Source organism: Citrus clementina, unplaced genomic scaffold (assembly GCF_000493195.1).
Source record: "Citrus clementina cultivar Clemenules unplaced genomic scaffold, Citrus_clementina_v1.0 scaffold_1, whole genome shotgun sequence".
Lineage (NCBI taxonomy): Eukaryota > Viridiplantae > Streptophyta > Magnoliopsida > Sapindales > Rutaceae > Citrus > Citrus x clementina.
Genome location: NW_006263303.1, coordinates 24,669,864 through 24,692,222, shown reverse-complemented (window position 1 = coordinate 24,692,222; position 22,359 = coordinate 24,669,864). Strand labels below are relative to the sequence as shown.

The 22,359-nt window shown below is 35.4% G+C and overlaps 2 protein-coding genes across 4 annotated transcripts; one reads left to right on the top strand and one right to left on the bottom strand.

Annotated features, from left to right (window-relative positions):
* The first annotated feature begins 10,701 nt into the window (after positions 1-10,701).
* On the top strand, positions 10,702-18,467 carry LOC18055379 (auxin response factor 19). 2 transcript variants are annotated; one of them, XM_006452797.2, is made up of 13 exons: positions 10,702-11,366; positions 12,851-12,963; positions 13,049-13,144; positions 13,527-13,583; positions 13,690-13,845; positions 13,949-14,033; positions 14,164-14,254; positions 14,341-14,505; positions 14,586-14,781; positions 14,919-15,057; positions 15,488-17,382; positions 17,569-17,759; positions 17,852-18,467. In XM_006452797.2, exons 1-13 carry the CDS (start codon positions 11,324-11,326, stop codon positions 18,027-18,029), a joined length of 3,405 nt encoding a protein of 1,134 aa, XP_006452860.1. In that variant the 5' UTR covers positions 10,702-11,323; the 3' UTR covers positions 18,030-18,467. The 2 variants fall into 2 exon arrangements, with proteins under 2 accessions (XP_006452860.1, XP_024034120.1); XM_024178352.1 differs by lacking the exon at positions 10,702-11,366 and adding an exon at positions 12,236-12,309.
* Positions 18,468-18,790: 323 nt separating this feature from the next.
* LOC18055378 (20 kDa chaperonin, chloroplastic) lies at positions 18,791-20,732 on the bottom strand. 2 transcript variants are annotated; one of them, XM_006452796.2, is made up of 6 exons: positions 20,514-20,732; positions 20,250-20,420; positions 19,654-19,833; positions 19,410-19,565; positions 19,237-19,314; positions 18,791-19,117 (listed from the first exon to the last, which is right to left on the bottom strand). In XM_006452796.2, exons 2-6 carry the CDS (start codon positions 20,418-20,420, stop codon positions 18,944-18,946), a joined length of 759 nt encoding a protein of 252 aa, XP_006452859.1. In that variant the 5' UTR covers positions 20,514-20,732; the 3' UTR covers positions 18,791-18,943. The 2 variants fall into 2 exon arrangements, with proteins under 2 accessions (XP_006452859.1, XP_006452857.1); XM_006452794.2 differs by having other exon boundaries at positions 20,250-20,423; positions 20,514-20,711.
* Positions 20,733-22,359: the final 1,627 nt, after the last annotated feature.

The following is a 22,359-nucleotide window of genomic DNA, read 5'->3' as shown; positions in this document are numbered from 1 at the left end:
ACCATGTGGATTCACATAAAACATAAATACAAGTTATCTCATAATTAAATAAATTTAGTTCGCAGTTGATAAATAAAGTTAGGCACTTTATTTAGGTATAGACTGTAATAAATTCATTGAATAATTTATCTTAATCATGTATGAATTTACTGATGTAGTACGACTACATTGAACAAGATCACATATGAGATTTAATTAACTTTGTAATAACTGTCAGACTTATTAAATCTCATAGGCATTGATTTTACTGTAATCTTAATTTTGAGTTAATTATGATTTCATGATTATAATTGTTATTCCATTTGAGTTACCAATGGGCACGACACATACTTGTGATCAAGATTACCCGGTATCTTGGTGGGAGCAATTATGAGTATTGGAGTTATGAATTAACAATATAGAATTTGTACAACACATCTCTTGATGGGTTTTCGGCACTTGATCATAGAATTCTCTGGCCAGAGTGTGTCAACATATTTAGTATGTTGAAAATGATCATTAGAGAAAACCAGTAAGTATCAAGGAACAAGATGTAATTAAATTGATTGGACAGTTGAGATATCGATTTAATTAATGATGTGGTACAAATGATTGTGCAGTAAAGAAATCAATGTGGCTTGGGACGAATTATTATTCGAGCATACAATTATGGAGGTCAATTTCAATCTTTTAGTGAAGTAGATTTAGAATTAAATAATTAGGCTAGTTTAATTACAAGCCTAATTGTTATAGCCACTATTGTATGTTCCCAAATGATCTCCGGGTTAGCTCATTTAATTGACTGCACCACTACTGGATTAATAAGCAAGAATAACTAGTTATTTGGGTCAAAAGCCTAAATATATCATTTAGTGGGAGACTTCATTTAATTAGCTTGTGTGTAAGGGGCCTTATGTTATTTTACAAGGTGGGTCCCCAATAGAAAAAGTAAGTAAAATGAGTTTTGTTTTTCATTATTTGGAGTCTAGGGTTTTCACTAAAGAGAGATATAAAAAGACTTATTTTCTCTAAAGAAAAAGAGAGCAGCCACTTTATACAGATCAGAGAAAAAGATTTTTCTCTCTATTGTTGAGAGAAAAATTTTCTTGTGCTAGTTGCTTTGGTAGTGATAAAGGAGCCCACACGTCAAGTACAGATCAAACCTGAGTCATAACCTGGAAGATCATTGGTGACAGTTCGTGATCTAACAGGTGTGGTGGTGACGGATCGTGATCTAACAGGCGTGGTGGTGACGGATCGTGATCTAGGAGTCTAAATCACTTCAGCGAAAAAATTTAAATCAGATTTTCAAGGTACGATTTCTAGATTATAAATTCTTATATATTATATGAGAGCGATCATAAAAAAGTTTTATAAAAAATTTAAAAAACTAATCTTTCCTCAACACAACTATCGACCACGATAGAAGAATATCTTGTTTAATTAATGTATCAGAAGTATGATCGATCCAATCAAATAATTAATTAGCTTAATATTGTTGCCTTTGACTTGTAAATTAACCCTTTTGTGAGCCAACAGATAATGCGTAAAAACCAAAAACCATGGCCCATGCTTGCCCGTGTGGCGAAAAAAGACCTGAAAAGCACAATTGAAGAAGCAAGCCACAAGCTTTCATCATCTTGGAAGTAATTGCACTTGTCATTTGCATGAACAAAATTCAGAAACAGTCAACGTTGTAATGTTGGGTACGTGAGGTCAAAATCAAATGGCACATGGGGATCATTGTGGGGGGTGGTGTGGGTCCCATTACAACCGGAATCGGACGCGTTGACGAATGAAGGGCCATAAAACTGATCGATGAGGATGAGGTGTAGGATGCCCCCACGTCAGGTGAGGAAGTGAAAATCCATCGCCTGGGGTTCTGATTTGGGCCCACTTTTTCGAAAATTGAATGACCACTGTTGGCACTGGCCGATGTTGAGGCCCATCATTCCTACCACTTGGCCCACTTCGCGTCTTTTTTCGGTCTTGGTCACGGACACGTTTCTTTCTTATTTATATTTTCCTTTCTGATAGTGACAATGCTTTTCGGTCTTGATTGCTCAGGAGAAACAGGACAAATATGGCAAAATAATTCAGTATCATTTTCTTCCCATGGGGTCTTTACATAATATATTATTTACCAATATACATACATAATAGATGGTTAAAAATTTGATGAGATCAAGTTAAATTCACATCGTTACCACTTATGTTTTAGCCTAGATATTTGAACACGATAAAATTAAAATGAGTCGCGAATCACTTCTATGTTGATGTGACCTTATACTGGATAAAATACAAGAACACGATTAGAAGTTATTGAATAAAAATATAAAAATAAATAAAATTTTAATCATACACTACTATTAATGTACACATGACACAAAATCATAAGTTTAGAATGCGAAACTTTCAAAAGTTTTTATGAAATCATTAATCATTATTGCTAATGATTTACAATGTTAGCCATTTACAGGTACATAGTTTTATATGACATTATTAGTTGGGAGAAAGGGGATCTAATCTAATCCACGCTTAATGTATAATTATGTCCACATTAATTTTGAAATGAAAGAAAACGACCATTATATAAAGGAAGACACTAAACACTAAACAGACGACTCTATCATACGTTACTGTTATTATCTTGAATTTTAAAATATAAGACTAACTTATTGAGCATTTGTTTAACTTATATACTTGCTGTTTATTATTATTACGCGTTATCTAACTTTCAATATTGAGAACAATGAAATGATAGGATAATGCTTGTTCGGAGTATCATTAACAAGCACACATAAATTACACAAATCACTCTCAAATTACATTATGGATATTTTCTCACCTCTTATTAGGTAAAATTAATTGATCTCGTTTGCATCAAATATTTGTAAGTAAATTTGGTCCATTTTGAGATCAAATATTTAGACTACAACATCGTAAGATATCCCAAAAATATCCCGAGTTTTTTTTTTTTTTTTTTTTTTGAGGATAACCCCTGCCGAAACAAGGAAAATAAAATTAATAAAAATAAAAATTCTCAGTGTAAATATGAATTAGTTAGAATGTAATTCAAGGTTACATAATTACATAAATATCAAATTAAAGTAGATGAAATGAGTACATATTTTGATATGGCAGTTCTTTACCGTTTATATTTTAATTGTTTTGATGAATACTAAGATATTTTACAATGAATGAGCAAAGTAACAGGTTGACTTAAAAAAAACAACATGAATGGAGCAGAATTATTGCAATCAAATACCGTAGTCGATGTTTGCCAACTTGTTAGTGGACCAGAAAGTTGGTTGCTGCTCATTGGGTTGAAGGATAAGATTCACCCTATATTTTAGGGAATATTTCCGTAAAATAAAAGGTGGGGAGTAATTGCGTTGTGGCAATACAACTGCCCCAAACGCATGCTCAAACACTATATTTTCATAAATTTGTGCTGCTATCATTTCATGACTCAAAATCATGCCAGATGAACTAGATTTTTTCTCGTTTGAGATTGATGTTGAAACTCAACAAATTGTTTATTTCATAATTTTTGACAAAAATAATGTTTTGTAAATTTTGTAAAAACAGTTTATTTCATAAATTTCTTCATTTTAACCGTAACTTTTAAAAGCAAATGGGGGTTGCTTTTTATAAACGGCTTACTATATAAGTCATCATACAGTTTTTAAAGTTGCTATTATAATCTTAGTATTTTAACAAAAAGACAATTATATCTTACCTTCTCATAAACCCTAATATATAAACTATTACATATCATATATGTCGTAATCAAATTACAATTACAACTACTGTATGCTCTGCTCAGTATCAAAATTTTGATGCAATAAGTTCATATTTTGAACTTATATCTATTTTAGTTATTATATAATAAAACAACATTTTTGTAATAAAATTTATTAAATGCATGTGCTCTACATTTTAAACTCATAGTAATCGCAACAACAAAGTTTATCAAACACTAAATCATTTTTTACTTAGTAGCTTATTTCATCTATTCAATAAAAGCGACTTATTTAATTACCCACACAAACCTCAAATTGACTTTCTAGAGATAATTAGTAAGATTTAGCACTTACTTTCTACATAAAAAATCTCATGAGTTAGTCTGGGTATAAAAATTTGTAACTTAATTGATATAATAAGTACATAAGTCTTACAAATTACCATATACGACGGTGAGATCTCTGAGACAATAGGATAAGTAATTAGTTAAGACCTGACAGTTTATGATACAGTCACGACTTCGACCCAGATTGGTTACCATCAAAATTTTGTACCCCTCTCCCTCAAAAGAAAAAAAAAAAATTATCAATACATCCAAATTTACAAAACTTATAATCACAAGTAACAGAGGGTAATGCTAAGTTACATGCATGTACCTTACATCCCTCTCACATAAATAGTGTATGGATACTATTCATGTGAGAGGGTTGTAAGGTACATGCATGTAACTTAGAGGGATCCAGTAACAGAAAGAATAGAGAATGCAAAAAGTTTTCAGGAATCCTCAGTGATGATAATTTTTTAAGCTAATAATGGCATGCTACAGGTCAGATTAAGCAGTGCAATAATTCAAAGTACCCCCACAGAAAAAGAAAGGGAAAGCTGTTTACATATTTTTTTTTTTAAAAAAAACAGTAATAAATCCACCACCCACGTGAACCTCAATTATAGCTAGCATGCATATTATGTTAGTGGCTGTTACAAGAAAAAATGTGAGAGATCTTTAAAGAAAGTTGTCAGTGCTGCAATAAATTTGCAGCGGACTCATTGTATTTTTCTTTCTTACTTTTGCATGGAAATAGGTTTAGAATGTGAAGCGTGAGGGTGTGGCTTTTGTAGGGGACAGAAGCAATCATATTTACGAGCTGCAAGCTTTTGACGTTAATAAAAATTTGCCGTGAATCGCGGTTCTTGCTTGCTTGAAGGGGGTTCTTGTTTAAGTTTTCTACTCAAATGTTTCATCATTTTGTGTAGCTGGGGATCCTTTAATCTCGGCTGGCGTACGAGCCAGTAAGATTATTAGTTTAAATCCCCCACTAATGGGGCTTAGGGCGCTTATCGTGTGCTTATATTAACTTGTTTTCCCCTTCTCTTGTTTAGAAGTTAAAGGAGCTGTATATTGATGATATAATGATTGATAGGCAATTTTAGCCTTTCTAAGAGCACTATGGTCAAGTTCTTTTTTAGTCCCTAGAGGCTAGAGTTGGCATCAATTTGCAGCTCATTATTGCAACTTTTATTTTTGTTAGTAACCCATCCAGCGTTGATTACCATAATACCATTTATTAACAGTCAACTCTTTAATTTATTTCAGAATTAGTATTTAAGTCTATTTGTTTTTCAGTAATTAGATTTATCCATTACACCAAAAAAAATAAAAAAAATAAATGCTATACATCATATACGTAGCTAGCTTTCCAAGCTTCTATATGTATTGGCCATGTGCATGATTAATTTTAAGCTAACTCTAAAGGTACGTTTAAATGCTAATTGAAAATCAAAATTGATCTTACACACGCACATACAGAGATATGGTGGCAGCATTGCATCTAATCCTCTATATATCGTGCAAATTGGAGAAGGTGAAGTTGATTGATTGAGCCCCACCTTTTTCATAGTGCAGTAATATGCCTTGCTAAAATGGACCCACGAGAAGAAAATAAAATTGTGTTTTGTGGCTATTGATTTCTAAGTGGATAATGCAATTAAATAACTTTCAAAATCCTTTTGAGAGATATAGTTGAATCACCTGGATTGAGACATTAGTGGCTTCATTATCGTTATATCATATCGATATGTATCAACATATAAATATTTCTTTCTGGGAAAAAAGAAAAAAGAAAAAAGAAAAAAACTTGAATTTATTTTCCTCTCTGTCTCTCTCTCGTGTTCTGTAGAAGAAACCCTTGTTAGGTGCCTGCTTTAGCTTCTTCCAATAGCCAAAATAAATATATCTCAAGGTTGCGTGAAGCAGCTCCGATTATCCAGCCTGGTGTCTAAGCAAACAACTAGCTAGCTGCTTGCATTATTGTACTGTCACATTCATTAGGGTTAAGTTTCTTTAATGACGGTCTCCGACAAATTTCAAAATCAATGCGATGTGAGTCATCAGGATGTAGAATCTGTATGTATTTTTGAGCAAATGTTAATGGAGGTCAATAAAATGTTATCTGCATTCACAAATTTACAAAACCCTAATAAATTTATACATTATTTGAGCCCGTTAGTAGCGTAGGGACCATGACTCGTTTTAAACGGTGGGTAGATCCATAATGGAGATATGTCATGTCATTGTCTTGAAATGTACTAACATCTCATGCATAAAAATTCCTTCGAAGTTGAAGCCATTAATTAAAAACCTTGATGCTGTTTATTAGTGGGGAATAACCCCATCATTAGCTTAAACAGCACCCGTAGTACTTCATTAAATGACGACAAGACCCAAATTGAAAAGCAAATAACTCTTAATTAATTGAGTGTGTGTCTCATTTTCTCAGCACGTTTATTCATTAAGCCATGTGCGCGCACATGACACAAGCAAATCAATTAATGAGAATCAGATCCATGGATACATAACACATATATCATTCTATTAATTGGCATGTCGAGTGGCACGGGCAACGCAATTTCAGAAACCGAACCATTCTGTTTACCATCGATTAGTTCTTAATGATATAATTAGTATTGCTCTGATCAAATGACTCATGATGGGATAGCATATGTATGGATGATCGCATGGTGCGGTACATGGCGGACACTCTTTCCATGCGTTAATTAACTTTTACAAACTCTTATTTTCTTAGTGCTAAGAGCAAAATTAAAGTTGTATGTCCCATATGACACACGCATATAATTATTGTGTAACAAATCAATGGCGTTATTTTTAATTAAATCATAATTCATGATCACATGACTCAGCGTTAGTTGTGTCTTGTCCTGTCTCCTTGTTATCGCCCTTGGTACGTAGTGTTTTGGTAAATGTTTGTATCATGAAGAACTAATGAACTCTTATCTACCAGTACATACACGTGTACATATGTGCGTCTGTGTGTGTCAGCAAAGTCAATTCATGAATATGGGGATCCTAGTTAATATGGTTTCAGGAAATTAATGTGTAATGATGATCTATCCTGAGACTGATCGAGTATATTTTATGTTTTCTTTAGGAGTATATAGGGTATCGCATTGACAAGGGCACATGTGTGGGTGATATTAAAATTAAATTAAAGAGAAAAAAGGATGGGGAGTCCGTACAATTATGTTGAAGAGAGAATAGAGAGCAAGGAGAGTTGGCGAATGACGAATAGAGGAGAAAAGATATGAGCCATACGATTGAAAAATGAATGAGAAGGCAAGAAGCCCACTATCACAAAGTGGTCGGAGTGCTTGGAGGTTGTTGGCCAGACAAAAGCTGCAACACCTCACATGCATGCTCAATTCTAGCTTAATCGGCTGCCTTTGCCTTTCACTGTGGCTCTCTCTGCTTCGCTGCCCTTTATTTGCTCACAATTAGATGCCTGTTCTCGCTTCTATGTTATACGAGCGCTGACCGGCCACATATTTAGCTCTTGTTAGAAGTGTTGCAGGTTCTATTGCACAACTCTTTCGATGAGGTTGGGCATGTGAATTGTCGCTCACCATAAGGATGGATATATGGATTGTCGCTCACCATAAAGATGGGCATATAGATTGTCGCTCGCTATAAGGATGTGAATGACAATTCCCTCTATATCCATTCTCTTATATTATATATATAATTAATGTAACTTACAGCTTATGAAACTAATTTAGTTTAATTTGTGACTCATTTGTTACTTATTTTAATAATTAAATTATTTTTCAACTGTTAGATTTTGATCATGAAATTGTTGATTATAAGTTACATTAAAAGTAACTTAGGAATTACTTATACATACATACATACATACATACATACATGTATGTGTGTATAAATGCGAGTACATAAATATAGTATTAGTCTAGAAATAACCACCTTGCTTGTTTGTTTGAGATTGATAAATTGAATCTTGGCGATATGAGAACCAGTTAAATAACTTGAATTGAGATATGAAGAAGGATGGATGTAAATATTTTTGGGTAATAATTTATACGAACTCCAAATGAAACTCAACATGTTTTATGTTTGGCAGAATGTTTGAACAAGCAAGTACATGTGAGAAAAAAAAAGGAGAAAAAAAAATGGTGAAGGCATCAATTTTTTTTAAAAACTTTTCTTCATAAAAGTAATCACAATTTTCATTTTTCACAAATCATTTATCTAAACTTCCCTTTGACAATCTTGCAAACATGCATGCATTTGACATTCTCCTTAAAAAAAGAAAATAGTGGTTGAAAAACCATACATCAAATGAGTCCAGCTACGTTATCACTGTGGTAACATATTCCATTTTTTGTTGAATTTCATATAGCTATTGATTCTTTTTTTTTTTTTTTACTTTTTCACAATTTATATCAATAATAAAAATTTTAGGTGTTCTTGAACCACTCATACCATAATAACATGGTACGTAGTTTTACAGATATATATATATTATTACACACACACACACACAAAGCAAAAAGAAAAATAAAATTACAAACTTAATTAAGTTAATTTTTAAAGAGTTGAATCAAACTAAAGCTGATGAATTTACAAACTTTTGAATAAAATTACTACCCTTTTTTTGTCATTTGATTGATCAGCTGGGGCAAAATACTCACCCCTACCCTTCCCTCCCTCGAAGTTTTGAAACCAACCGGCGGTTTGCGAAGAAAGAACAATAAAGAGTCTGCTTCTTGGCATTAATTTGTACTGGCTTCTCTTTGGCGAATTTTTCTTGTTAATTTGCATACAATGTTTAGAAGCAAATAATCATTCCACCAAATATTATTTTGTTATGTGATCGATCACCTTTAATTTATACTTATTGCCGCATGCATCGCATAAAAGGTGGCTAAAGCAATTGAGATTTCAATCATGTCATTGCCTCTTAATCACATTGTTTATTAAGTGCTCCTTTGAGTTGTTACCGGGGGGGTCCATCAAAAAGATAGTTAACATGGACTAAATTTCGAAATTAAGAATTTAAAAAAAAAAGTTTTTGTATTTTTCATTCCTTTTAAAAAGCCCCGAGTTTGTTTTTTTTTTTTTCTTTTCTTTATTCAACACCTTGGATGGATGATTTAATATCAAAAGGTAAATAAAAACTATATATAAAAATAGTTAAGAATTTAAATAATCAATTACCTTTATTTTTTTTTATAAATTTTTTGGCGGTGATATAAGTGATCAATTAAAGTGAAAGGAATATGATGCAAGTAATCAAAGTTAGAGAGGTCCTACAGAATCATGCGATGCTCAATTTCAGGATCCCTCCGCAAGATATATATATATATATATATATATATATTGTAAAGGTACCTCAACTACTGCATAGATTAATTAACACCGAGAAGTTTGTAATTAATTAATTAATTAATTAACTAATCCCGTTTTAACTTTAATTGAAGTATAATGATGTCCGAAGTCGGATCCTTGAAGCTTGTGGCATGTGAAGATCTCCTGCTTTTGCGGCTAGTGGCCATTGTTCTTTCTGGTATAAAATTATTTCTTGCCACTCTCTTTCAGTCAAGACTCAATAATCTATTTTTATATATCTTTTCATTTTTATTTTTTTCACAATTGAAAAAGACGGTGATCTTTTCTTTCTTTGTATTTTCAGTTGCTTTACAATTTGCTTTCTCACCGCCATTACCCCTTTCATTTCATTTACAAAGATAACTATATGCACACTATTGTTTAACAAAATCTTAAACATTTGGAATAAACTTTGAAGGGTGACATTTTGGGCTTATTTTAGATTCAACGTAACAACAACTTACATTTGATCTTATCAAACATGGCCAGGTGTTGAAGAAGCTGTTTATTGAAGATGGAATTATACAGATAATCGTATCTTATCGATTCTCGTTGATAATCTAACGATTTCTAAGCTGTAAAGGATGGTACTGTTAGTTAAATCCTTTCCCAAAAATCAAAATTTCCTTATTGTCCAAGCAATTTTATGTTTATCTCAAAGATAAATTTTTACACTCTATACACTGACAAAATTTATTAACAAATTTAATTAAATATTTGAACTCGTTTTTGGAAAGAAATGAAAGTTAATTTGATATACGTATTTTTTAATATATTAATAAATAAAAAACACAAAAAAAAATTATTGAAAAATAGAATAAAACATAAAGCTCAACAGTCAAGCATCAAAGTGGTGTACTACCGTCAGCAGTCACAACAATAATTTCCAATTGAAGATCACAAATTCCAACTAAATATTACCCAAAAGAGTGAAAAAAAATGAAGCATCCAACGGTCATTATCCAAAGAGAGGAGAAAAATCAACGCATGGTCCTTAAATAGACCCCGGCAAAGTCAGTTTTTTATTTTCTTACACGAAATGTGAGTTTGGTAAGAATGTCAAATGTGAGACTGTGGGGGTGAATTTGAGACGAATTTAATGACGCTGATAATAACATTATTGTCCGCTTATAGCAAGCAAATACCATTAACACAACACTATGATGAACTAATTTATTATTATTACTGTCTTTTATTTTTTGTTCTTAATTGAGACAGTCACAGTAGCAGTAACCTCTCTCTCTCTTTATCTCTTTTTAACAAAAAAAATTATTAATTAATTCTTTTAACTCAGGCCTTGTTGCCAGAGTCTTATTATATGTCGGCTGGTTCACATAAAAAGGCTGTCTTTTTTCTTTTGCTTTTGTTCTTCCGATTCCCCGGCGACAAGTTAGTTTCTTTTCTTCATTCACCTTGATCCCAGTGTCAATTGAAACGCAAACACGCACCAAAAGGAAAAAAAAAAAAGGAAAAATAAATAACCAATTTGATGATTTGCTGTTTTGGGCACACATATGTCATTACCAAGTTCCTGTTTTGTCTAATCTGATTGAGTTTTGGTCTAAAGGAGGAAACTTTTTTTTTTTTCTTCTTTTTGGGATTTTGGGTTTGAGCTTGATGGAGGTGTTTGTTGTTCGAGACTTAGTGTTGGGTTTTGGTGAAAGAAGGCAAGTAGTAGAAGCTGAGCTTGAGTTTGTGTTGGGGTTGTTGGATTTAATGTCAGTTTAAAAAAGTTGATTTTTTAAGGATGCTGCAAGAGCTGACTTCGTTGTTAAGGTGATAAAAGCGGGGAAAATTTTATTAAAAAAAAAGGGAGAAGGAAAGTTTGTATCTTTACTTTGCAATAAAGCGGGTGATTGGATTTGCTAAAGGCTTTTATCATTTCATATATTGATAAGCATGAAGCCTCCAGCAAATGGGTTTCTGCCAAGTTCTGCGGAAGGTGTGTCAAGTGTTTTTAATTCTATTCAATTCATTAACTTTGGGCTGTTATTTGCTTATCTATTTGTTTGATTCTCTGTGAGCGCTTGCGCTTCAGATTACTCTTGCAATTATTTGTGAAGATTTGGTTCTTTTTCATGCTAAACAGAGCTCTTGGCTTCTAATGCTGATAGAAACTGGATTATGTAAACTCCAGTTTTATGATTTATTTTTTGTTTTTGGTTCTGTGTTAATTAATTATTTTTCTTCCTCTTCTGTGCTGAAAATGTAAGCTTTCTGATATATCAAGTTGTTTGTCGTCCATACTTTAGAAGTAGATGCAAGAAGTGTATGGGTTTATTTATGTATACATTTGTATAGATTGTTTATAAAGTTATTTTGGAGATAAAAAGTTTATGTCTGGGTTGATCTATCAATTTTAATGGATGTTTCCCAGTTGCTGAATTGAGCAGATGGTGAATTGTCTTAACAGAAGTTTTCTCTACATGTACATGCAATCCACCTCCTTGATACTGGCATATGATGCTTATACTGATTTATATATGTCTATTTCTAATTTTAATGAAAGAGTTCCCCACTTAAGTAAGTTACAATGATGTGAACAATTATCTAAATGTAGTTGTGGCCAACTTGATGTGTTTTTAATTTCTGTGCTTGATGTTTGGGGATCACAAACTGTAAACACCGAAGAACTGTTTTTCAGTTCCAGCAGTCATATAGTCGTATACATACACGGTTATTGTCACTCTGAACTAACTTCTTTATTCTTCTCTATATATTCATTGTAACACTGTGCTAAGGAGATATATAGATAAGTAACATTATCAACAGTCTTGTGTAGCTGAATAGTGACCTTTTTCACTTCAAAAGGTATGGCTTTAGTCATCTGGAATAGGGAAAAGGAAGCATTAACTAAAACAGATCAATAAAAGTCATGATTCCAGGTAGGATACATTTTATCTCGGTTTGTTTTTGGCTATGAAATTTGTTCAGTTTGTCACAATTTGGGTGACTGACATGCATCTGTATGCATATTTATCTCTAGAACTATAATCAATCAGGTGTCTTAATGGTAGACTTGCAACTTGTATTTATTTTTGCCTTCTAACACTTTAAGACCCTTAAGAGTATATGTTTAGGCCCATTTTTCTTAATAATTTTCTCTTCATTTGTTTCCCATGACAAAAGAATTTGTTATTGGTCGTGGTGCCTCTAATCTATGTTTTTGGTGTTTCACAACATAAAATTGCTACTTAAACCCTGACCCTGGTAATAGTCTGTTTGTGAGTTTTTTTTGCTATTCCAATCCTTAGTATATCTTTTTGGTTAGTACAGATTTTAAGATTGTTTGTAATATGTTACTTCTGCCCTTCAAATTTTGTTATCCTTAAAGAATTTGTAAAAGATCAAATAGTAGTATGAATTCAGTTGGTAGAGTATTCCATTATTTGTGTCTTTTAATCCATTCTGATTGGTTCTGAACAGGGGAGAGGAAGACCATTAATTCTGAGTTATGGCATGCTTGTGCCGGGCCACTGGTTTCTTTGCCTCCCGTTGGAAGCCTGGTTGTTTACTTCCCTCAAGGCCACAGCGAGCAAGTATACTCTCTTTCCCATTAGTTTTAGACAAGCTGTCTGGATTTGGGTTTCTGAAGGAATTTTCTGATGATTACTACATCTACAGGTTGCAGCATCAATGCAGAAGGAGAATGACTTCATACCCAACTACCCTAACCTACCTTCCAAGTTGATTTGCATGCTTCATAATGTGACATTGCATGTATGAAATCCTCTAATGTTCCATTGCCTTTATTTTTCCTCCTCCGAAGCAAAATGTTGTTTTTGAATGAAATATAATTACATCTGTTTATTGTACATGACTCAACGGTTGAGTCTCAGTCTTGGATTGTCCTCATCCTTATCATATGAGTGGGTTGTCATTAGATTAGTGCTGAGTTATACTGGCTTGGACAATTGGTATGAGCCTTTATTTCTCGGTAAATGTTTTTACGTGTTTGTGGTGTGCAATCTGGGAAGTTGTGGGGCATTAGGTGTGAAAACGTAACTTTAATGATCAGAAAGTGAAATAGTAAATAAGGAAAAGATTCTGTTATTCTGTTTGAAGCAGTACATTTATTCGATTACTCCCTTTCTGAAATCAGGCTGATCCTGAAACTGATGAGGTCTATGCTCAGATGACACTTCAACCCGTAAACAAAGTAGGTCAGCTATTCAATTTGATAGTATGCAGCATTTTTTTTCCCCTTGAGAATCATGCTACTTATATGTACCAATTGTAAACATTGCTTGAAATCTGTTCTACAGTATGAAAAGGAAGCAATTTTGGCATCTGATATGGGCCTTAAGCAAAACAGACAACCGACTGAATTTTTCTGCAAAACTCTTACAGCAAGCGACACAAGCACTCACGGTGGATTTTCTGTTCCTCGTCGGGCAGCAGAGAAGATCTTTCCGCCTCTAGTGTGTAGACTATTTTCATGTTTTAAATATTGATCATAAAACTTGAATTCTATATGGTTCTGCATCTACCATTCTGGCACTTACTGTGGGAGGTACTTGATAGGATTACTCGATGCAACCACCTGCTCAGGAGATAGTCGCTAGAGATTTACATGACACTACTTGGACATTCAGACATATTTATCGAGGTATTGTCCAGAAAGTTAAATTCACACCATCTGGCATCACCTGACATATGTCCAGAAAATTGCTAGATCGATTGTTACTTTAGTGGGAACTGAGTAGAACAATATAATAAATCAGCATTATCCCTTGCAGGCCAACCCAAGAGGCACTTGCTGACTACAGGTTGGAGTGTCTTTGTTAGCACTAAAAGACTGTTTGCAGGGGATTCCGTTCTTTTTATAAGGTATGAGTTAGATTTGCAATTATGAGTCCTTCAGCTAAATTATCATTTTCCCTGCCACTGAAATGAAAGTATTTGGTTATTTGCAGAGATGAAAAGTCACAGCTTCTCCTGGGAATAAGGCGTGCTAATAGACAGCAGCCAGCCCTGTCTTCATCGGTCATATCCAGCGATAGCATGCATATAGGAATTCTTGCTGCTGCAGCTCATGCTGCTGCAAATAACAGCCCATTTACTATTTTCTATAATCCAAGGTACTGCTATGACAATTTTAGCTTCAGCACAGTGCCGTAATTTTATAATGTCAGTGACTAATTTAAAATTTTATTGATAGGGCGAGCCCTTCGGAGTTTGTGATTCCCTTAGCCAAGTATAACAAAGCAATGTATACCCAAGTTTCACTTGGCATGCGATTTAGAATGATGTTTGAGACTGAGGAGTCAGGAGTGCGCAGATACATGGGTACAATTACCAGTATCAGTGATTTAGACCCTTTGAGATGGAAAAATTCACAGTGGCGCAACCTTCAGGTATTACGAAGCTGTTGAATGCTAGTGAATTTAGATTGCGGAAATCTTAGGTGATGTTTTCAAGTCAAAAGTTGTGTCAACGTAAGTTAATGACATTCTCTATCAGCTTATCTTTCTATGATTTTCTCTTTTAATAGGTTGGATGGGATGAATCAACTGCTGGAGAACGGCCTAGCCGAGTTTCACTTTGGGAAACTGAGCCAGTTGTAACTCCTTTCTACATATGCCCTCCCCCTTTTTTCAGACCCAAGTTTCCCAAACAACCAGGGATGCCAGGTATATTATGTTCACCAAATCTAAAACTTTCTTAATGTACAAGATAGCCCCACTCTCTATAACACATTTTCTTCTTCTTTCAAAAAGGAAATAATCATAAATATGTCTTCTAATGCAAAAGCTAGTTTTTTGGATGACAGCATCTACGGACGTTATGAAAAATAATGTCAGTCAGAGTCTGATTCTTTTCCTCAAGATTCCGTTTGATGTGAAATTTTCATTTTCTTCTGGTATTCGAGTAAATTCAATTCAATCAACCAGAATCTCATATCAAGTCAAGAGTTTTAGAATAAAGGAACCTAAGCCATTTTGGGTGTTTACCGAAGATGGAATAAACCAATCCATTTATACCTCCACATGAATTTTATGTTTGCACTATATGACCTGCTAAATTTTGTCTCGTTGATGATCTCTAGGATTATGTTTGCAGATGATGAGTCCGACATAGAGAATGCTTTTAAGCGAGCAATGCCCTGGCTTGGAGATGACTTCGGTATGAAGGATGCCACAAGCTCAATATTCCCTGGCTTAAGTTTAGTTCAGTGGATGAGCATGCAACAGAACAATCAATTTCCAGCTGCTCAATCAGGATTCTTTCCTTCCATGGTTTCTTCCACTGGCCTGCATAGTAACTTTGGTACTGATGATCCATCTAAATTGCTGAATTTTCAAGCTTCTGCATTAGCTGCACCAAATCTCCAGTTTAGCAAAGCGAATCCACAAAACCAAGTCAACCAGTTGCCTCAGTCACCTATTGCGTGGACCCAACAGCAGCAGCTGCAGCATTTATTGCAGAACCCTCTAAACCAACAGCAGCAGCAGCACCCTCAACTGCATCAGCAGCGGCAGCAGCAGCAGCAGCTTCTCCATCCGCAACAGTCACAGCAACAGCAACAGCAGCAGCAAAATCACCATCACCACAATCAGCAACCACCACCACCACCACAACTGCAACCATCTCCAACTCCACCCCACTCACAATCACAGTCTCAATCACCAGTACCCCAACGACCACAGCAGCAGCCTCAACAGCAGCAACAGCAGCCACAACAACAAATATTCCTTCCAACTCATGTAAATAATGGTGTACTTGTCCCCAACGCAAATCAGAATGTGCAGCAGCCAACAGTTTACTCTCAGCTTCAGCAGCCACAATTGCTGACAAGCAATACCCAGGCCCCCCAAGGTATCCTCTCCAATAATAAGAATTCATACCAGTTGACATCCTTACCACAAGACTCACAGTTTCAGCAACAAATGGAGCAATCAACTGGCCCTTTACAGAGGCAGCAGCAACAGTCACAATTGCAACAGTCTTCACTGCAGTTCTTGCAACAAAGCCTCGCTCAGAGAGCACAGCAGCAGCCACAAGTTCAGCAATTAGCTCAGCAGAGCATGTCAGATCAACAGCTTCAGTCCCAGTTGCAACAGAAATTGCAGCAACAGCAACAGCAGCAATTACTCTCCCCAGCTGGCTCACTTTTGCAGCCTCAGCTGCTACAACAACAGCTGGCCCATCAACAAAACCAGCAATTGTCTCAGCTGCCCCCATCCCAGAATCACCAGCAGCAGCTCAGCAACAACTTGTCAGCATCAGTGCTTGTGCAACCTCAACAGTTGCCCATGAACCAGCCTCAGAACCAGAACAGACCACTTACAGGAACCAGAGCTCATTCTAATCATACAGATGGAGATGCTCCATCATGTTCAACCTCCCCTTCTTCTAATAATTGTCAAATATCCCCATCAAACTTCCTAAATAGAAACCAGCAAGGGCCAGCCATGCTCATGGGAGATTCAGTGGTTGAGCCTTCAAGTAATTTGGTCCAAGAGCTTCACAGCAAGTCTGATGCCAGGATCAAACATGAACTGCCTATCTCGAAAGGACCAGAACATCTCAAGTACAAAGGTAGCATGACCGATCAAGTGGAAGCTTCCTCTTCTGGAACATCATATTGCCTTGATCCTGGGAACATCCAGCAGAATTTCTCACTCCCTACCTACTGTTTGGATGGTGATGCCCAGTCACATCCGCGGAACAGCCTTCCATTTGTTGCTAATATCGATGGAATGGCACCTGATACTTTGCTGTCGAGGGGATATGACTCTCAAAAGGATCTCCAAAACTTGCTGTCTAACTATGGCGGCACTCCTAGAGACATTGAGACAGAGTTGTCCACTGCTGCAATAAGTTCTCAGTCATTTGCAGTGCCAAATATACCTTTCAAGCCTGCTTGTTCGAATGAGGTTGGCATTAATGAAGCTGGGGTTCTGGGCAATGGATTGTGGGCCAATCAAACTCAGCGTATGAGGACATTTACTAAGGTTTGTTATGCAATTTATTCTCTTTATATCAGAATTCCTTCTCAATTTCAAGACAACTTGTTATTTTTTTAGCACTTGGTGATATTGCTGGTCTTTTTGTCAATCCATTCTTTTAGGGTATAATTGCTTTAGTTTTATTTTTACCTTTAATCCCAACTCTTACACATATCTTTCTAATTCTTGAAGGTTCAAAAGCGCGGGTCTGTAGGAAGATCTATTGATGTTACCCGTTACAAAGGTTATGATGAGCTCAGGCATGATCTGGCCCGCATGTTTGGAATTGAAGGGCAACTGGAAGATCCGCAAAGTTCTGATTGGAAGCTAGTTTATGTGGACCATGAAAATGACATATTACTCGTTGGTGATGATCCGTGGGAGTAAGTCAAGTTCCCCATTGCTCAGTTGTTGTTACCTGTAGCCTTCTGATTTGTGTTTTTTTCTTAACTTCTCATTGTGTAAATTCTTGCAGTGAGTTTGTAAGCTGTGTTCAGAGCATAAAGATACTTTCATCAGCTGAGGTGCAGCAGATGAGCTTAGATGGAGATTTGGGTAATCTACCAGTTCCCAATCAAGCTTGTAGTGGGTCCGACAGTGGGAATGCATGGAGACACTATGATGATAACTCAGCTGCCTCATTTAATCGATAATAGTTGTGCAATTGAGAGAGAATATGAACTGTTTATGCCTTCTGATAGTGCCTTTAAAGGAGCATGGTCAATCTAGTTCATGCCCGCAACTCCTCTGAAAACATTAGCCCTCGGCTAGTTACTAGTGGGAGGTAAGTCCTTCCAAAAGAGTGCTGCCGTAGGTGCTGATGGCTTAGAGCAAAGGTCAATTCTCACCAATACTGACATCTGCTATGCGGCTGTTGGTTTTTGCTGGCAGAAACTTAGAGATGTACAGCAAACAGTAAGAGCACAGGGTAGAAGGGTGTATAATTAAATTTTACCTTAACTGAAAGCTGATCTGACTTCAGATTTTCTCTGTAAATGTTGTGAGTAGGGTAAGGATGAACATGAACATCTAGCGACTGCAGGATGTTTACCTCGACAAGATAATTAGCATAATTTTTGTTCATGTTTCAATTTGTTTCATCTTCTTTAACAGAGGCACTGAATTGATGATAGATCGGAAAGATTTTTTCAGAAATACGGTTGACACTGTAAAGTAAATGAGCGAATGGCAATTGCATAGCAATTACCGGCGGCCACACCCTGCTCTTGAAAAATCACCTTCACGTCATGGTGATATCCAGTCAGTCCGAGAAGCATAACCGCTCTTAAACGGAGGTTTTTGCGGATGCAAATCATACATTTTCGAATCCATCTATTTTCAAATTTTGTTATTTTAATTCCCCATATTGGCATAATCAACTTTAAATTAGCAGTCCCAATAGGCAAAAAACTCGTAAGCAAAAAACAAGCAGCAATTCGATTGATCAAGCTGCAATTCTTTATGTTCAAATAAGATTACAGTCAAAATCCGTATGCCTTGAGGCAACTCAACCATAAAATTCAATTCACTAATACATATAAAGCCTCGCTCAAGTAAACACAGACAACTAAGAGAGCACAGCCATCACTTCAGAAGCTCTTAAAGCAATGTAGTTGGTACCATCACTGCCCTTGAAGTCATTCCCTGCATACTTCGAATACATCACCGTGTTCCCTGGTGCAATGGATAGAGGTTTCCTATTACCTTCCTCATCTAGAGGACCGGGTCCAACAGCAATGACCTATACTCACAAGAGGCTTTATACTATTAATCTCACATAATGTTGTTTGTAATGCAAGTATTAGGAAACGCAGCAAAAAGTATTGGTCCACCAAATTCGCAAAAATTGACAACTCTTACCGTTCCAATGGAAGGTTTCTCCTTGCTTGCCTCCGTCAACAACAAACCTCCAGCAGTTGTCTCCTCAGCCTCAGCAACCTGCACCCGTCATTTGAGTAGACAAACCAGCCCATAATATGAGAATCTGATTATATCTACGCAAGAAATGGATGGAATTTTTGAAGGACACCAACCTTGATGAAAACTCTGTCATTAAGGGGCTTAAGATCCTTGATTTCATCTGTTTCAAGAATGCCAACTACGTCATCCTCCCTCACTATGAGATGATTTGCGCCGTTGAACTCCAACTCAGTCCCTGCATACTTCGAATAGATGACCTGGGTCCCAGGCTACACAAACAAAGCAGCAAGTAAATGAGTGAAAGTTGTAGATAAAAAGCACAGAAACAAGAAAACTTAATCCAATCTTGAAGACTACCTTCACAGATATGTCCAGTTTAGCCTTCCCAACTGTCTTCCCCTCGCCAACAGCTACCACCTCACCTGCTTGAGGCTTTGTTTGAGCTGCAGATGGCAGAAAAATACCACCATCAGTTTTCTCCTCTACAGTCTTGATTTTCACCAGCACTCTATCACCCAAAGGTTTAATTGAAGTGTACTGCACAGCCATAAGATCAAAATAATTGAATGACAAGCAAACAAGCTCAAATCATCTGATCATTTACTAACATTAACAGAAGAGATAGATGTGCAACATTCACACGGAATTGAAAATATAACACGCACAGTCAGAACAAAAATATAATGCACACTACCAGACTAAAGAAACAAATGCAAGACTCATTTAAAGTGAAATACAAACCAATTTATCAGTGGGTTTTAGAGCCAAATTAGTCATGGAAGTGCCTTCAGTTAAAAACAAATCAAAATGTATTAAAAAATCATCTCCCAAAAATTCATGAAAAATCGATAATGCATCAATTCATCAAGCACTAAAAACATGAGGCCAGACATTCGAAAAAATAAGTAAATTTTAGAATTATCAATGCTGCTTTTATTAAAGGATAAAATTACCTTGGGAGCCACGACTGCAGCGGCTTTAACGACCAAGCGACGGAAAGAGCGTTGGCTGGCAGCACCTCCGACGGAAGCGAACTTGACGGAAGACGGTCTGAGACCATCGAATGAAGTCAAGCTCCTTGCTGGAACCTTAATTGATGACGCTGTTAGCTGAGCTGTCGCCATCTGCTGTTCGTTTCAATTCAACATACAGCACAGTCTCAGAGCTGACTTTTCAGTCATTTAAAAATAAAACAACCAATGGAAAAGAAACTGTACCTTGCAGATGCAGAGAGAGCGAGAGAGATTCTGATTGGAAATGATAAGCGAGAAGCGAGCGAGTAGTTTGATAAGGTTTCTAGTTGAAATTTGAAGAAGAGTCGAGAAGATAAAACCCTAGACACTTCGGTTTAAGTAGTAGAGAGGGTTTTTTAAGAGATAATAAGATGATTCTAGAATTTCGGCCGTTGAGCGATTGCCGCTCACGCGCTTTTCACTCTCCAAGTCCAAGCCTAGCAGTATTAGTTAAAAACTTAAAAGAGTCTCACCTTTTAAACAGCACGGGTTCGATTCTTATTGGACTACATGAAAGAGGGCCGAAGCCCAAATTAACTTGCATGATATTATTTTGCACAAGCAAATGAGGAGAATTTCCCGACATCAGGCGATTTAAATTCCTTCAACTCTCCAGTCAACACCAAAGCCAGAGCCAAACAGGAAACAGCCAATTTGTGGTGAATGGTGAATTTATGGGAAAAAGATAGAAAATTTGGAAGTAGATATTTGAACTGTGCTCGAGTTAGGACGTCCCAAAAATTTATAATTGCTCTTTTTACACAAAAAAAAAAAAGTGAAACAATACATATTTATTATTTGTTGTCTTTTTCTTTTTAGTATTAATTGTGCGTTTACTTCGCAAATTAGGAAATTGAAATATGAAATTATAATTATTGACAATATTTACCTCGCAAAATGACGACATGAATCAGAATCAAAATAATGGGGCCCACCCAAATTTAGGAATAGGGGATGGGAGATTGATCCCCGAGGGGTTGGTGGGAATCAATCTCCCACTCCCATAATTGACCATTTTACCCCCTCATAAAATAAAAATTACTTATTTTGTCCTCAATTAAATATTATTATAATTAATTAATATTAGTTGTTGTTGTTATTAATGATAAAAATTATTATAATTAATTAATATATTAATGTTTATTATTATTATTATTATTCTTAGTGATAAATTTTTTTACAATTAATTAATATATTAACATATTATTAACAATAGTTATTAATAATAACAAATTTTTTAATAAATTATCATAATAATTTTTTAATAAATTATCACTTTAATAAATTATCACAACAATTAAAATAAAAATAATAATTATGACAATAGTTCCTTAAATACATTTTAGTAATTTGTTACAATTTAAATCATTCCGATTCCGAGATAAAGTAAACTCGTTAATACTAATTTAATTCATTCCAATTTCAATTCCTACATTTCAAGTAAACAATTTATTTTGATTATCATTCTCTATTTTCATTCTCATTCGAGGTCGTTCTCATTATAAGTTATTCCCATTCTAACCGATTCTTATTTCAATCCATTCTAATTCTAGTTTAGTAAATGCGTTGTAAAAGCATTGGAAGTTGAAATCACTGGAAGAAACGGGATCAAGAGAATTCGTTGAATGGCTAGTGAAGGTTATATGGACGATGGATTGGGGCCATTTTAATGGAAAAGGACCAGGAGGCCTTCTGTTTGTATCCTTAGCCCAGATTGTTCTAAAACAGTAAGGCTACTCACAAATCACAAGTCACAGCTCTAGTCATCACTTAAAATGAGGACATTCCCTTTCGCATAATTTAAATTGACACTTGTCGAATAATTAGAAGCAGGAATAATAATAATTCACCAAAAGTATGGTACCTTAGCTAAAGTATTCGCACCAATAAAAAATTAAAATTGGGTACGAGGATTCTTGCGGTAAGGGCCATTTGGTTAAGAATTTCTTAAGCGATCCTAAAATTGTTCCCAAATTAATACCAAATCAAGTTACTGGATGATGAAATAGTTGACTCGTCAAAACTTTAGAGTCATTACTGTGTGGCTAAG